This window comes from Patella vulgata, chromosome 6 (genome assembly GCF_932274485.2).
Source record: "Patella vulgata chromosome 6, xgPatVulg1.2, whole genome shotgun sequence".
Classification (NCBI taxonomy): Eukaryota; Metazoa; Mollusca; class Gastropoda; family Patellidae; genus Patella; species Patella vulgata.
In genome coordinates this window covers 52,242,064-52,259,503 of record NC_065884.2, presented here as the reverse complement: position 1 = coordinate 52,259,503, position 17,440 = coordinate 52,242,064, and the positions used below count along the sequence as shown (strand labels likewise).

The 17,440-nt window shown below is 36.3% G+C and overlaps 1 protein-coding gene across 1 annotated transcript; it reads right to left on the bottom strand.

Moving 5' to 3' along the window:
- Positions 1-331: 331 nt before the first annotated feature.
- On the bottom strand, positions 332-7,158 carry LOC126823559 (uncharacterized). Its single transcript, XM_050552467.2, has 7 exons — positions 6,990-7,158; positions 5,503-5,679; positions 5,082-5,250; positions 4,272-4,554; positions 3,284-3,394; positions 1,435-1,692; positions 332-727 (listed from the first exon to the last, which is right to left on the bottom strand). The coding sequence occupies exons 1-7, from the start codon at positions 7,147-7,149 to the stop codon at positions 404-406; spliced, it is 1,482 nt and encodes a 493-aa protein (XP_050408424.1). The 5' UTR covers positions 7,150-7,158; the 3' UTR covers positions 332-403.
- Between the last annotated feature and the right edge of the window lie 10,282 nt (positions 7,159-17,440).

Below are 17,440 nucleotides of genomic sequence, written 5' to 3'. Positions count from 1 at the left end.
CGTGGCGATCGCATTTGATTAATTAACTATTATTTGAATGCAGTCGTTTATACTAACGGCTAACGTCAACGAGGTCGCATATTCGTTCGCGCTGACAACATATAGATTGCCTACAGAGAAAATTTTTGGAAACCATGCGCGCAAAGGCTTGACATTAGCCAATTATTACAACTGACGATTCACTTGGAAAGTTGAAGTGTTCAGTTTTTTGCGTTTTTTTTTTGTTTTTTTGTTGTTTTTTTTACCTGATAAGCAACATGTTCAATGAAATAATTTTTATGGGATCGCCTAATGGGTCATGATGAACCAAAGTTTTAGCAAACGCTATAAAATAATCTAATGTTTTTATTTCTATTCCACAGTCATAATTCGAGTTGTAGGAATAAATAACCAAATGGGTATTTTATCCGAAAATCCACCCTGATTTCTGTGCTTTGTGTCTTAAAGAATCAACGTAAATCCATTCCATAGCTCGATATGGAGACAATAATTTACAGTAGTGCATGCCAGCAAAAGCTGCTGGGAAAGCATCGACCTTTGTTAACAAGGCAGTGGATGTAACAGTGACACTAGTAGTAGTCTCTACCCACTTCAGACCAGACGCAACCCACTGGAATCCTGTACCATAAGCAACATCAGGGGCAAACAACATTGCTCTTCCTCTGCGAGATTGGTATCTCCTTACGGCTACCTGGGAGGAGGTTTTCATAGCAAGATTCCATGCAGCCTAAAAAAAGGATAAATATTCTCATATTAAAGGCGTGGTGTGGTATTGATAGCTACAAGAAATAAGATTGGAGATCAGTACCGTTATGAAATCTAAATTTTATAGCATGGAAACTTGCTAAATTTACACAAAGATCGTTCAGTTAAGCCCAATGTAAGGATGGATTGTAATATGTCCACAATTTTTCATAACCGACAAAATGGTTCCCGACGTTTCATTTTGACAGCGACTGGTGTACGCTAATATTTTTACCCGACCAAAAGACGTTTACGAGAAGTGTATAATAGGAACAATGGGTAAAAGGTATTAGAAGGGACAAGAAAGTGACCTTAACTATACATTGGACAGCGATTTCTGTGGAATATAGTTATTGATTTGATTTGTCATTCTCCAAAGCTCATCGACATCTTAACACATGTCATTTGTCAATGGTTTAATAATTGTGTGGCACTGGTCATTTGGTATTCACAGAAGTCAGGAAGAAAGACGTTGCCACTGGGAATAGTTGAGAATAATGAATAGGGGGTCCGCGAAGTTAAAAAGAAATGTTAGATTCGATGAGAAAGGGCGACCTGGAATTAGACCCGTTTCCATGTATGGGTTTTTGCAGCGTTTCCGCCTTTGAAAAGGTCCGTCAAATGTAATGTTACCAGCGGAAACGCCGCAAAAACGCATACATGTAAAACTGGCTCAAATCTGTGACATACCTTATTGATATCCATACACGTCTTATTAATTGGCCCGGTCGGAGGTTTCACAGTTTTGGGTAAAGCGGCTGCAACGGCATCACTAGACTTCAACTTGGCATCAATTGAATCCGGACTGCTTTTAACAGTGGACACATCCATGATATTTGAAGGGTTAGAGATGTGGGTATGAGTTGTGATCTGTTCTGTTGATGCCAGTGTTTTTACCTCAGGTTTCGATTCAACGAATGGTATTTCCGATTGTTCTTGATTACCAACCTGATGAAAAATATAATTGCATATACATGGTATATTCCAACGTATATCATCTTATATATTGAGTTATTCAAAATTCTAGAACAGTAATTGAATTAAGGTAAGAATATGGAATTAATTTCATCGAAATCGTATGTGGGTTACTCATAGAATCAAGCCTTAACTCACACAAATCTTGGAATTTCAAAACATCAAAAAGCGTGAACACCAAGAAAAACTGGCCAAATTTGGTGCTTGGTAAAGAACAGAACCAAAATATTTTAATGTTAACTTGAATTTAAAATCTAGTGGACAATTAACGAGTTTAAGTTTATTTTATTCAGCTACATAATTTACTTTAAAGGACCAATCTCGATAATATTTTGGAGATTAAAACTGCTTAATTTTGTGTTAAAATCCCTTAAAATCCTCTACCTTAGGGCCGAGTAACTAATTCAACATATGTGATACGTTTTCAAACAACTCAAACCCGTCGTCTTCATCTGGAAATGGAGACCGGTGTCCCAAGCTGTATTATATGGTGTCTGGATAAAACCAGACTTTTATTTTATAAGAATAATGTGTAGGTGAAATTTACCTTTCGCTATTAAGTACGGCACATGGGTCATTTGTTGTATAGATCCCTAAAGGAACGGGAATCGATTATCAGGTCATCCAACGAAAAAATTGACCCGAAATCTTAAAAGGGTTACGTGTCCGGATAAGCAGTTTTGACGTTCACGTCCAAAGGACTCAATATTGTGAGTTGAAATTTTGAGACAAGGTAAATACACCACTTCTCTATACTTTGACGCATAAATTTCATACGTATTCAGACTTTTATTTTTGAGACTGTTTTCAAATCGGGATAGTCCCTTTAAGACCACCAGAAAGGAAATGAATTGAAAAAAATGGTGTTACTTTTCTGCACCAACTGGGATAATGAAGACGAGTATACGTGGGAAATTTTCCAGCCTACTCTTTATCAACATTCAACTCACAGCCGGGGTCTTTTTACGTTCACACCAACGAGTTCACGTGCGCACCTCGAATTTTCGTAGCAACCGAACGACTAAACCCTTCTTCTTGGCAGGTCCTCTGTCCTGTACATGGGGAAACCAAGCTGGAAACTCATCACTATTTTAATGTCAATTTAGAAGGAATACCACGCCCCCATCCCACCCTGCACTATTACGATTCCTTGCTATAAAATTTAGTGATGAATGAAACTTAAATGAGCAGTACCAGATTTTACACGACGCAGTAAAACGAAGTAGTTTTCAATACAGCGGTCGGAAATGAAGAGGTTGCGTAACTCATTTATGGAATTTCATTTTTCAATTGTATGAGCGAACTCATGGCCAACCCAACATTTGGAAACTGATGGGGTTTTTTTCGTCACAGAGCTTTATGACTATATATATACGTTTTCAATTGTTTATCACTAGGCCCTGACCCCTGCCTTTAAAATACAGGAAGAATGTTCAATCAATCGACACAGTAGTGGTGGGTGTCGTGCACGAGGTATGCTTGCTTACCCTCTCTTGAACATCTGACACCACTTCTCGTTGCCGGAGGTTACATACCTAACACTTTAATATATAAAGAATTTTACCTTTAATACATATCTTTGTGAAGTAAAACCAGAAATTATATACTGGGCCTCAACAGTCCAATTAGAGAATCCCCTTGAGTTGACATCCAAAGATTTCATATTCAAAAGAGGCTATAGTAAAATAAAATATAATTATCAATAATCATACACAAAGGAACTATAGGGCCGAGAAACTAATATACGTGATACGTTTTCAAACAACTTCGTAAGTCTTCATCTGGAAATGGAGACCGGTGTCCCAAGCAGTATTATACGGTGTCTGGATAAAACCATACTTTTATTTTATGAAAATAACGTGTAGGTGAATTTTACCTTTCGTTATCAAGTATATCACGTGGGTCAGGCACTGTATAGACTTCTAAAGGAAAGGCAATAGATTATCAGGTGACGCAACGAAAAAATTGACCCGAAATCTTAAAAATCCTAGGGTCCGGATAAGCGGTTTTGACGTTCTAGTCCAAACGACTGAATATTTTGAGCTGAAATTTTGAGACAAGGTAAATACACCCTTCTTCTATATTTGGGCGCTTGAATTTCATACGTACACGGACTTTTACTTCTGAGACTGTTAAACCGGGATGGTCCCTTTAATCCCTAAATCACATAAGTTCGATTAATTTATTTGACCAGAAGTATTCATTGAATTATAAAACAAGGAACTCATAAACATATTAGCAATCGAACTGACCCTTTCTGGGTTGTGATAAAATTCATGCATATTTTTGGGTTGTGATGAGGCTCTAATAACCGTGTCTTCCATTCAAAAGTTCAACCGTAAATCAATTGTGCCGGTTTAGTATTTCGGCGATTGGCGAACGGATTAGAAATGTCCGATTCTCAGGATAGCATTCCAGAACTGCTATAACAGTTTTCGAGTTGTAAAGATATAGCGATTCGGACAAGAATTGTAATAGATAGACATATACCACTGCCAAATTGATAGATAGTGACGGTTAATTGATAACGTAAATATTCTGGTTTTATATACCGTAAATAAGGTGTTGGCGTTGTTGTAGGCTTGGGTTAGTCCAACACGAGCTTTAGCAGTTGCTGTTGATGGTGCTCCTAAAGCAGTTACCAGGAAATTGTCAATATTTACAGACATCATGGTGTAAGCTGTTGCAGCATCGACTTCTGGTGTCAAATCATATTTTAAAACATTAGATGGCATGGTACCAGATGAGAACTGACCATGGTTGACACCATTCATAACAATAACAGGAGTGCGGTAAATAGCATTTTGGCTTTTTGCTGCATCAGCCTTTAATTCTCTGGGGAAAAGATTCAAAAAGATTATACATAAATAGCAGGTTTTCTTTCGGTGATTATATAACATCATTCATTAAGTATGGATCGAGCCTTATCCATATCAGACATTTTCAAAACGGTTTCTTTATTCAGGTATTTCCTTCTTCCAAGAAAACAACGTGAACATTTGGAAGAAAAGGAATAGAAAGAAAAAAACATGTTCAGTCGACTTGGCTTATGAAGACGGGGAAGTTTTCACCAGACAGCCGCCATTACGGCCTACTCTTAGAATTCCAACTGAATAGTAATTTTACGCGCACGGCAATGTGTACACATGACCTCGATTTTTCGTCCGATCCGAACAAGTAGACACTGTTCCTTGTCAGGCCCTCCGTTCTACACCACTAACAAGGGGAAATCACGCTTTAGGAAGAAATTATGGTCTATTTGAAGGTCTTTATTACTTAGACCAGCAGATTTGTCGATCTTCTGTTCATTTTCTTGGAAACAGATTGAAAAATTGTCTACAAAAGTAAAGAAATATACTTACTCGAATGAATCGGCTATACGCGTTACTCTTGTTAAACCATCCAGATCACCAGATATAGTTAAAACAGGTACTGGATAATCTGATAGTTTGTTACCTTTAGTTAAATATGATCCAAATAACAATATACCTTTAACAGGATTAGATTTACCATAATTACCAACAAATACACCTGTAATAAATGGACATGTATATTATTAACCACGCAGGAAAACTGCACCTCAAAATATAGACACAAAACTATAACAACGCACTAAGAGCAAACATTCAACACAAACGTCAATGTGAATCCAAAGCTGTGTGAACTTAAAATAGTGACATCTTGGAAATTTTATTACTAAATGAGCACAACTGCAAGTTAAATCAGGTGTCCAGTTCACACAACAGAACTGGATCATTTTCTGAATTTAAATAAACATCTTACCTCCCAAGCTGTGTCCAGCTACAAATACATTATTAGTTGTCATGCCATCCTTCTTGATATTACTGACGGCAGAAGAAATGGCGCCATTTAATTGTAAAGGATTTGGTAAATTCAATGGAAATTCTTCTAATAACGCAACCCATAATTTCAAGCTGGATGATTTTTGTAACTGCTGCGCTAAAAAATTAAAATAAGCGCTGTGAAAAAATTCACTGATAACCTTTCTCACAAACGCGTCTACGACGTTTCCATTTTCAAGGCCAATAGCTCGGTAAATAATGTGTTGATTTTTGCCAGGGCACCAAACTATGATCTGACGATGACACCATCGATGTCGTTTCTTTCGCAGGCGTGTGTGGTTGAGACCATAACTTCGTTAATAACTGAGGAAATGCGCAGATTTACTACCATATAAAAATGAAATCAGTTTCCTTAAAATTTGATTATGATTTAGTAGAAACTCACAACATGAATTTAGTATTTATCTTATCTCAAAAATATCTGATAATAAAACTAATTTGTAGTCAAATCGAATTCTATCAATTCTAGACGTGTTTATAAGATAATACATTGTACAAGTACAAGACACGACTGAGAAAAGACCGTCTCCAGGAACTGGGTTGACGGTAATCTCCCCTGGATTTTTCGTCCATCCGAACGACCAGACGGTGTTACTTGGCTGCATGGCCTCAAATATTGCTAAACTGACGTCTGATTAATTTTAAAATCTCACTGGTGTTCAAATCTATTCAAATCTCTGTCATTGATTAAATGGCGATCTTCTGTCAATCCATTCAAAATGACAACCGTCCGATGATCTAGAGAGTTGATTAATTTTTAAGCCTCGCGGGTGTTTAAATCCATTTAAATCTCGGCCGTGAGTTGGACTAGATAGTTGATTATAGACTTGTCTGCATTCTCCATTTTATGTTAAAGGCCAAAGAAAGATCTGCATAGCAAATTAAGTCCTTGCATAATGCATTGTTATTGTCTTCGTTTGGACTCAAACTGTCGACAGCGGAACACAAAATCATGTATAGATATTGGTAAACCTAAAACATCAAATCCCAACTTCACAAAGTAAATCAATATATCACACTTAATTAATCAACATCTTTTTTTCTTAACCAAATTAAATGGGTCAATCTATTTAAACCTATTATCCAACGGAGATCCGGTGTTCGACCGAGAAAGGTCATCGGGATTTTCCCACGTAGTTAACCCTTGTCATTGATGCAGGGCGGTAGGGGGACGGGGGCTGGCAAGGGACAACGAATAGTCGTTCGGATGGAACGAAAACCCGAGCGAGGTCCCGTGTACACCTTGGAGTGTACGTACAAGAATCCTTGAACTGCGGCTGTCTGGTAAATATTTATCTCATACCCCACTATATGGTGTATGCCCGTCGTCATTATCCCAGCTGGTGCCAAATCACATTTCATTTCATTTCATTACCGAATGGTTTGTAGTAAACAAAATGATCTTACCCAATGGTTTGTAGGTACTGCCTTTAATATAGGCACCAGGAACAATAATTATAGCAGCTTCAACACCGTCAGCTCTGATGGGTGACAAAATCTCCGATTTTACTGCCAAACTTGCAGACACACTAATCAAAACCAGTAATAATGACACAATCCGATCCATGATGGCAGATTGATTTCTAGCGGATAGATTAAAGCTAAACATATGTTGAACTTATTATATATATTTTTCTTGATAAGACCGAGTCATATTTAGGGTCAGTTTTATATAATATTATTCTGTGAACGAAAACGTGTTTTCACTATAAGATAAGCAGTTTAGCAGTACATGTATAAGGATCAAAGGTCACTGCACCATGACCACGCAAAATAACTTATAGCGTATTATATTTGTACTTTAATTTAATTGTGTATTGTGCTTCACGCACTTAAAGATACATTATGTAAGATTTAGATAAAGAACTGTCCATTCTTGCTATAATAGTTCGAAAGTAGATGATGTAAAATGAATAATTTGAAAATTTCATTCAAATTACTCTATTGCAAGCGAAGATATTAGCCTTTGAAGGTTTGACAGACGTGTGCAATAATTTCAACCACCGTACTGATTGATCGAAGCTGAAATGAAATGAAATGAAATGAAATGGGGTTTAACGTCCTACTGTTCTGCTCCTAACCTGGGCTAATGAAGACGGGCATACGCCATACAGTGTGCTATGAGGGAAATTTTGCCCGGACAGCGGCACTACGGCCTACACTTATATCGAATTCCAACTGCCAAGGGATCTTTTACGTGCACGCCAATGTGTACACTGGACCTCGGTTTTTCGTCCCATCCGAACGACTAGACAGCTTTCCTTGTCAGCCCCTCCGTCCTGCATCACTGACAAGGGAGAACCACGCCGGAAAATCTGGATGAACTTTCTCGGCCAATGCAGGGATCGAACACCCGACCTCCAGGCTAGCGAGCTAGCGTCTTAGCCACTTGATCGAAGCTAAGTCTCGGTCCTCCATATTTGATTAAATCAAAGTATCGCTGAACCATTATAATCTATTTAATATCGGAGAAATCTGATGCCATCGAGAGTTGATTAAGGCCTGGATCAGTTAATTAATGTCTAATTAATACTTTAGAAAACATTTCAGGCTTAAAGAAAGACCTGCTCTTGCATAATGCATGTTTAATACGACAATGGATCACGCAGCAATCAGATTTTAATTATAGATTGGTGGTTTATTTTGGGTGCGAATCGATCCCGAATGATAAGAAATGCTTTTATAGACACGAATAGGGCAAATATAATAATATTTGCAGACGGCAGAAATACAAGTACCAGCGTACAGAGTATGATGTCATCACGAATTAGGACGTAATGTCAAAGTTTGCCGATCGACGCACAATTGTCCAAGGAACAAGCATGGCCAGTACCGTTTTGGTCGAACATGAATTGGCCGAGTCTTAGGGTTTTTTTTCGAAGAGTGTCGCCCCGACAACAACAACAAAGAAACATTGGTGGGAACTCCGTGAATCTATGGAAGTCTATTGCGATCATTTCATAATCTAGGCTTCTCCCCGCGAGAAGTCGAAAGGGCGGGGAGTCGAGAAGTCAAGAGCAAGAGTATGAGAAGACGAGAACGTGAGAAAAAGCGAGAAGTTTGGGAAAAATAATCTCGTGTTATCGGGGAAAGATTCTCGCATTCTCGCCCTGTTTCCTGGTTAGATCTAATTGATAAGGCCAACTTCAAATTTGGTGAAAGGTCACGAGATGAAAACGGGGCTAGCGCTAATCACAGCCCCGACCCTAACCCTCCACCTAGCCCTAATGCTTCCTAACCCTAACCTACAATCACGTGCCCTACCCTTATCTACATCTCAGCAACCTTGATGAATTTTGAGCTGGCCTTAATAAATAGATTTAGTCCTGTTTCCTCGCGTTCTCATAGTGTGTGATATTTTACTATGTGTACGGCAATAATTTATTAGGGTTTTTTTTGTTGATAGACATTATATATTAATATATCTTAAAATGTTATTTTCTTATGTAAAGGTAATAATTATTATCGTAATAAACATATTTATACTATATGTCGGGGTTATTTAACTTCTCTGAATGGGATTCTGCTCAAGGCTTTACAAATAGGTAACAGCTAGATTTGGGCTGGTGTTACTCAAGGTTCTGTTTTATTTACTATGTATACAGTGCAGCTTGGAGATGTTCTAAATCAATATTCTGTATGTCACCGCCTTTATGTTGACGATATCCAACTTTTAGATTTGTTTATTCCTGGATCAGACCAAACATTGGTGCTTATAACAATTGCTACAAATTAAGATCTGGATGAATCGCTTGAAACTAAATGCAGATAAAACCGAAGTTATCCTTTTCGGCCCCAAAAACTGAGAATCAGACCTCTCACACTTAAAATTGGAAATGGGAGATTTAGCGCTTTATAAATGGACATATTTATTTTATTTACTTTTTTATAGAGTATGAAAGTTGGTATAGCAAAGTAGGACGCTAAACCCCATTTCATTTTATTTCATTTGTTATGCTGCTGCAATAGACGTGAATATGACTTTTAATTCTATTAAAAACAACGACTTGTTCTCATTCATTGATATAGAATTTAAAAATGCCTGTTGACATATCCTTGACAAGTTTTGACATACATGTATTTAGATGTCAAATGAACGTGACTTTACCTGGCCATGAATATTTGGATACAGTTTAAAATTTGTCATTATAATGACAGGTAAGAATCTTCCGTTTATTTAATTTACATCTTTATTGTTGTCTAATCATAACATCATTTATTATTCACTATTTTATGTAATTATAAACTATTTATAGGTAATGGTTTGTCTCAGTGCCGGACTGGGTCCACCTGTCCACCTGTCCGTGACAGGTGGGCCGAAGCTCATTAAAAAAAAAGTGGGCCTAAGCCTATAAAGAAAAAAGAAAAAAAGAAAAGAGAAGAAAGGAGAGGGGGAGGACAAAAAGAAGGAAGGAGAGGACAGGATACTTGTGGGGCCTTGGTCCGTGACCTGACAGGTGGGCCTTCGGTCACCATGAAATATGGTTTAACGTCCTATTTTTCTGGCTTTATCGGTCTGTTCAGAGGGATACCCGTAATAATATTATATCAAAATTTTCTCTAAATGTCTTAAGGCCCATATTGCTGTCGAAGAAGGTTAAGTTTTACTCAATTCCAGAAACCACATTATCGTGATGTGTGCAATTAAAACAACACTAAGAAGTGCAAAGAGCATGTTAAATGGTTGTTATTTCTTTTACAACATCCTTGCTTGTGAACATAAAACAAATTGTTTATTACACACTTTAAATTATGACAGCTAAGTGGGCTATTATTTGTCATTTATGTGATAATATATATTATTTTTATAAGACGCTTTATTTTTTAGGCGCTTTGAAGATATTTTATTTTGTCACATTAAAAATACCAACACGGCCACCATCTTTGGACTCTTGGAACCAGGGTTGAAATTTGTAATAATATTGAAATGTGTTTTTTCATATTTTTCTGCCTGTTTATGCCGGCTATGATTAATACTGCAGCTGGATATGCCCGACTGGTGGAACCACCCAACAGATCTAGTCTATGGAGGGAGAATTTCCCATTTAGTCGTCTAAATTTAAATGATACGAATTTAAACTGCGGAGGTGAACAGGCAAGTCACAGTTTTATGCTATAGAAATATCAATTATTTTCAAATAAATTAGAATGGGGTTTTATTCATTGTTTAAAATAATATAGTCGCAGATCGGTTCTACTATTTTATTTATCTTGAAAGAAAGAATGCTGACAATCTATTGGTTGATCTTCTGAGAGACAATAATTTATTAAGACAGTGATCTTAAGTTATGGAACTCTAATGGCACAACCTTGTATTTAGCTTGTTTTCCTAACATTTAACCTTTAATCGGCATTTTATTTCCTTCAACGACTTTTAATCATTTAAATTCTATTCGACATATTATTACCTATAACTAAACTTAAAGAGACCATCCCGATTTTAACAGCGTCTCATAAATATATGTCCGTGTACGTATGAAATTTAAGCGTCAGAATATAGAGGAATGGAGTATTTACCTTGTCTCAAAATTTCAGCTGAAAATATTTAGGAGTTTGGGGGTGAACGTCAAAATCGCTTATATCCGGACAGGTAACCCTTTTAAGATTTCTGGTCAATTTTTTCGTTGGCTATGCTGATAATATATTGACGTTCCTGTGGAGCCTTTACAGTGCATGACCTGTTACACGTTATTTTTATAGAATAAAAGTCTGGTTTTATACATACACCGTATAATACAGCTTGCTAGAGGATTTATAGGCTTTTAACACAACATTAAGAAGTTTTATTCTCCAAAGCATAATCGAGATCGGCCCTTTAATCTCTTAATATTCGACATAATATTAAACAATGTCACTTACATTCTATTCGACATATTATTACCTTTAACTAAACATAGCTTCTTGTTCGACATATAAATACCTTCAACGAAACTTAATCACTTAAATTTTATTCGACATATATTATAACCTTTAACTAAACTTGATCACTTAGTATTCGACATATTATTATAACCTTTAACTAAACATAGTCCCTTAAAGGGACAATAACACTCTTGCTGGCTTGAAAGCTCCAGAAAATAAATAATATCTCTATCTAAGTACTAGATGTTTAAGTGTCCTACCTGTTGTGTAAATTATCCATTACATCCTATTTTACTTGTCCAGAGGGTTAGAAAATATTTTTAAATCGAAGTTACATTTGAAAAGGTTTACGTTAGACGTTTCAAACCATTATGTTGAATTTTTCAAAATTTTTAATAAGGTGTGTTAAGATGAAATTTGTATCATCAATTAATTGAAATATTCTAAAATAGTACAATTTGTTGACCAGAATAAAGATTGGGACATATTATTCAGTTACAACAAGAGTGGTATTGAGCCTTTAAATTGTATTCGACATAATTAATTAATTATTATTGCTAAATTTCGCTTAGTAATTTTTTTCTATTACCTACCCGACACACCTTGGGGGGGGGGGGGGGTCATGAAGTGTTGTGACAGCCATACGAGATTAAATATAGGACACTTTGTTGGCACTATACTATTTCTGTCGCTGATCATGTCGCTGTACGTGTAATTTTCAACATGTTACAATGCATAATTCAGACCATTGTCCTGCATATATTTTTATTGTACTGTCTTAGATTTGGAATTTATTTCGGTTTATCATTGTATATAATCCTTTTGTATCAAACTCTCAGGTCTTACTATTTAAGGAATCGAGTTGAAAAAAATAGGGAAAGATATGTCAATTTAATAACCAAGTTCTTTTTTAAAAAATAGTTACATTTTGTATTGGGCTATCACGAATAATCCAAATTTTTAGTATATAACTAATGTTGCAGTATATATAACGAATGTTGCAGTATATATAACTGATGTTTCAGTATATAACCAATGTTTTAGTATATAACTAATGTAACCAATGTTTCAGTATAAAACTAATATAACAAATGTTTCAGTATATAACTAATGTAGCCCATGTTTCAGTATATAATTAATGTTTCAGTATAAAACTAATGTAACCATTGTTTCAGTATATAAACTAATGTAACCATTGTTTCAGTATAAAACTAATGTTTCCGTATATAACCAATGTTTCGGCATGTAACTAATGTGACCGATCTTTCAGCATATAACCAATCTTTATAACAAATTATGTAACTAATGTCTTAGTATGTAACTAATGTTTTATAACCCATGCAGTAGTATTTTTCATTTAAACCGTATGTAACTTTATACTTTTAAAAGTTCATAAATTAGATTTAGGATTATGTCAAGATCGCTTTGACAAAATGTTGTAATTAACCCACATCTAATATGACTACCAAACATGAATATTATACAAGTTACCATAAAATATATAATTCCCCGTCAGAAAAAATAGTGACGCTTATATACTGACGATAAATTAATCCTATTCTATAAGGAATTCTAAATATTATACACCTTGTCATTGATGTTAATAGGACAATTTACTTTTTATTTATGTCCAAAATATTAAAACAAAAGTAGAACCCACAAGTGAAAGCGTACGAGTTTTCTTTTTTGTTGTTGTCTTATTTGTTGGGGAGTTGGGGATGTGGGGATGGGGGGGGGGGGTTAAGTCAAGTTTATCAAATATCATTGTGCTTGATAACGATAAGAGGATACTTGCCGAAACGTCGTGCTTATAGAATAAGAGCAGTGATTGTTTCCCACAACATTGTATTTTGTTAATGTGTTTCCCAATCGCTAAATGTCACTCAAAGATTAGGATTAAATTTTTATACGGCCACATATTTATGCGGGTGTATTATGTCGTCATCCCAATCCGGATGTTCTTTTTCATTTTTGTGGACACTCTAGGGGTCACGATATATATTCGATTTTGAAGCTTACAATATACGTGATTTGAGACTTTTCACTTTAGAGTCATGTCCCCGTAGCCGAAAACCTTGTGAACAACGATATAAGCTACACTTTTCCGTTCATATTTTGAGAAATGTTTCTAGGCCGTGTGCTTTATCCTTTATCGTCAGATGTGGGACAGGATGGGCACTCAAAGCACGAGATAATGATATAGACATTATGTGATATCACAATTAATGCTTTGCATCCATGAAATTGAATCACAATGTCATTGTATTAATTCATAATAAAAATTGACGTCAAACTAGGTGTTGAATTTCTCTGTTTAAAAAGCTCAATGTGTATGTATATACGCCAAAATGACGATAGAGACCATGCGCGAGGGGGGGGGGGGATACATTGTCTCAGGAACCTGACAAACCCCCTCCTGCAAAAATTCCTGGATACGCCCCTGCGTATCTTACATGACAACCACTTGTTGTTTTCCTCATATCAAAATTACTATTTTATTTTTACTAGTAATTTGTGTTGGCTTTTTCCAGGTACCATATATTCGCGGTTTAACAGAATGGTGTGGTGCATGTGGTGATCCTCTTTATGACGCTCAATCCCATTTATTTGGCGGGAATTACGTCAGACGTTATACTATAACCAGACAATATAAAAAGGGTTCGCGATATATAGATGTTCGTGTGGACACCGATTTTCGCCAAGGGTTGTTCGAGTTTAGAATTTGTCCCCAAGAATATTCTAGTTTTCCAGTAACTAAAGATTGTTTTGATGCTGGTATGTTGGAGATTAAAGGTTTTGGTTATAGGTATTATGTGATGTCACCAGGGTATCATGATCTCCAGTTAGTAATACCAACATATTTCTCCTGCAATCATTGTGTATTACAGTGGAGATATTTAACAGGTAAGCAAAACATTTTACAAATCTCTCAGTACATTATGTAACACTATCCCTTGTCACAGCAGCTAAATAAGCAGAGGAAGCTATATCACGTCACTCAGGAACTTCAATATTTTGGCTTCATTATGGACTTCACGTTGTGAACTTTTTATAATCAATGAAACCCTTGGAAACCGTGTTGTTCTAAATATGGTTTTATATATCAGTAAAAAATGAAATTATATATATAGCTTTGGAATAATCTTATAATGTCTCTGAGAACTTAGCTCACAGGGGATGGGGTCTTTCGTGACTAATGATGGATACTTAAACTATGACCAAACATGGGAGTGCCAAATATTGAACGAGTTAATTTCCAGGGTCCTGTTTCACGAAATTTTAACTAAAGATAAAATCTAATTTTAGTAGATACTTCAATTTTGATTGTCTAAGCACTACAATCAGTCTAATATTATCCAATCAAATTACTAAAATTTGGATTTTATCTTAGTTAAAATTTCGTGAAACAGGCCCCAGGGCATATAATGCACCCAAAATCCCCCCACCCACACACACAATTTAACACACGAAGACAACTGTATTACAACATTATAATATTCTAAAAGTCCATTCGACACAAACTAGGTCATTTCGGTACTAACATTATTTCAATAATTCGCTTGCGTGGAGGGTTCTTTAGCAGTGGGAGGAAACCGGAGGACCCGGATAAAACCCACGAGGTTGGACAGGCGACCCTACTGTTGCTACAATAATAAATAATCTATGCCACATCTTGTCAATTCGCTCAGAATAAAGTAATTTGAATGAAATTATCAATATATTCATTTTGCATTATGTTTCAACTATTATAGCAAGAACGGCTAGCTCTTTATTAAACTCTTACAAAACGCACCTTTAAATCATCAAAAAAGCATTTATATTACAACACAAATCCAAATATATTTGTGCGGATGGGATGTTAATTTGGCCCATTGCCAGTGACCTATAAACTATCAGTCCCTGACCAATGTCGACTGTTATATTTCAGTGAATTATTCTAAAGATTGTCAAAGTTTACCTGTAAGAAGAATGTGTGTCTTACCTGAAGAATATTATAATTGTGCTGATATAGCTATAGAGGACGGCGCAGGTTCTATTTCAATAGATAAATAAACAGAATTAATTTTTAAAAATCGGCAGATCGACAAAATACTGTTTTACATGTAAACAAATGGTTGCAATAGAACATGACTAAATGTCGATAGTGTTTTTGTTTTGTTCAATATTCTCCGGGGAAATAAGTACATATTATTATGACAAATGTAATGCTAAACTGATTGTTTCGTGGAACTTTGAAGCACCGAAATTAAAGGGGGCGAATTTGTAAGTTTTGATTTTTGTCGAATATTGTAAACTAGGGATCTGAATAATACTATGTATTAATATAATGATTGTTGTGCTGTTAATATATCCAGTCTTCGTGTGTTGTGCTTCATGAAGAATGGACTTTATCCTCAAATTAATTCACATGGTTCCCAGTAGGTTTCCAGGTCCACCAGCGTTTCTTTGTTGTAAATATCGGAGGCAACACTCAACTAAAAAAGCCTAAGGCTCCGCCAATTCATGTACGATGGATATTGAACTTGACAAGCGCGTTCCTAGAACAATTGCGCATCGATTGGCAAACTTCGATTTTTGATATTACGTCACAATTCGCGCATGGCTGGAATGACGTGATATTCAAAACGCTGGTACTTGTATTTCTGTCATCTTCAATTTGTTTGCTTTACTCTTGTCTGTTTCGTTTTATTCTAGAAATGGTTCAAAAACTGATGTCTTATGTTTTGCACCAACCACAGTAGTGGATCGTTCTAAGGACTGTCTTTGATTACAAAAAGATATTGGTCTATAACGCCATTAATTTTTAATTAAAGGAGCTAAATCGCTATTCTTTGGCACCTAGAAAGGGACACAAATAGGTAGGGAGAGAGAAATGAGGTTTAACATCCACTCGACACAAACTAGGTCATTTGGGGACTAACATATGGTTCTATTTTATTTCAATACTTCCCTTGCGCGTAGGGGTCTTTAGCAGTGGGAGGAAACTGGAGGACCCAGAGAAAACCCACGAGGTTGGACAGGCAACCCTACTCCTTGTCACGTACAACCGGGGAATCGAAACCACACCAGTTGACTCAATGACAGACCTTAAGATGAAACGCATATGAAATGAAATGAAATGGAGTTTAACGTCCTACTGTTCTGCTCCTAACCTGGGCTAATGAAGACGGGCATACGCCATACAGTTTGATTAATCCCAATAATTGTCGGTGGTGTAATGGTGGACAGTGGCGCAAATATAATCGACGAAACACACGGGGACATGGACAAACCGGAATTTTATATTGGATAAAATATCTATTTGGTTAATTATTCTTACAACTCCAATATTGTGACTGGAAAAGATATAAAACCATAGCTTATTTTATAGTATTTGATAACTTTTTTATACAAACTATTTCATCCTAAGGTTTTGACTAAAAGGTTGTTTATACTGAGCGCGAACTCAAAAGCAACCACTGAACACTTCAACTTTCCGCTCGAGTCAACATTCGTACTAAATAGTGTAGATAAAATACGCCAATATGGGTATCAACCCACCACAATATTTTTTAGGTTTTTTGGTACCAACTTGTAGAGGGCCTTTCCCTGTACATCATACTTAAATCCAACTAGGATTTTGGAGGTTATCGACGTGACAATGTACCGTACAATATGTGATTAATTTCCCCGGATACCTTTGTCCCGAAGAAAATATCCATGTGCGATTCCTACAGGTGGCCTGGGTTCGTTTATTCAACTTCTCTTGTTCTCACCTTTGAGTATTTTTCGACTTCCCGCATTCTCGTGCCCACGCTTCATCACAATTTCGATTTCTCGTGTTCTCGAGAAGTTTAGATTATGAAATGGCCGCAATAGGCTTCCATAGTAAAGAATAGATCTGTAAGGTGATCCAACTCATATTCCTGAAGCAATAGCCCAAGAAAACCCTTTCTGACCATTGCTGGATTGACTTCTGATACTTGAGCTTTTGAGGGAGTGTGTCTATTCTTCCC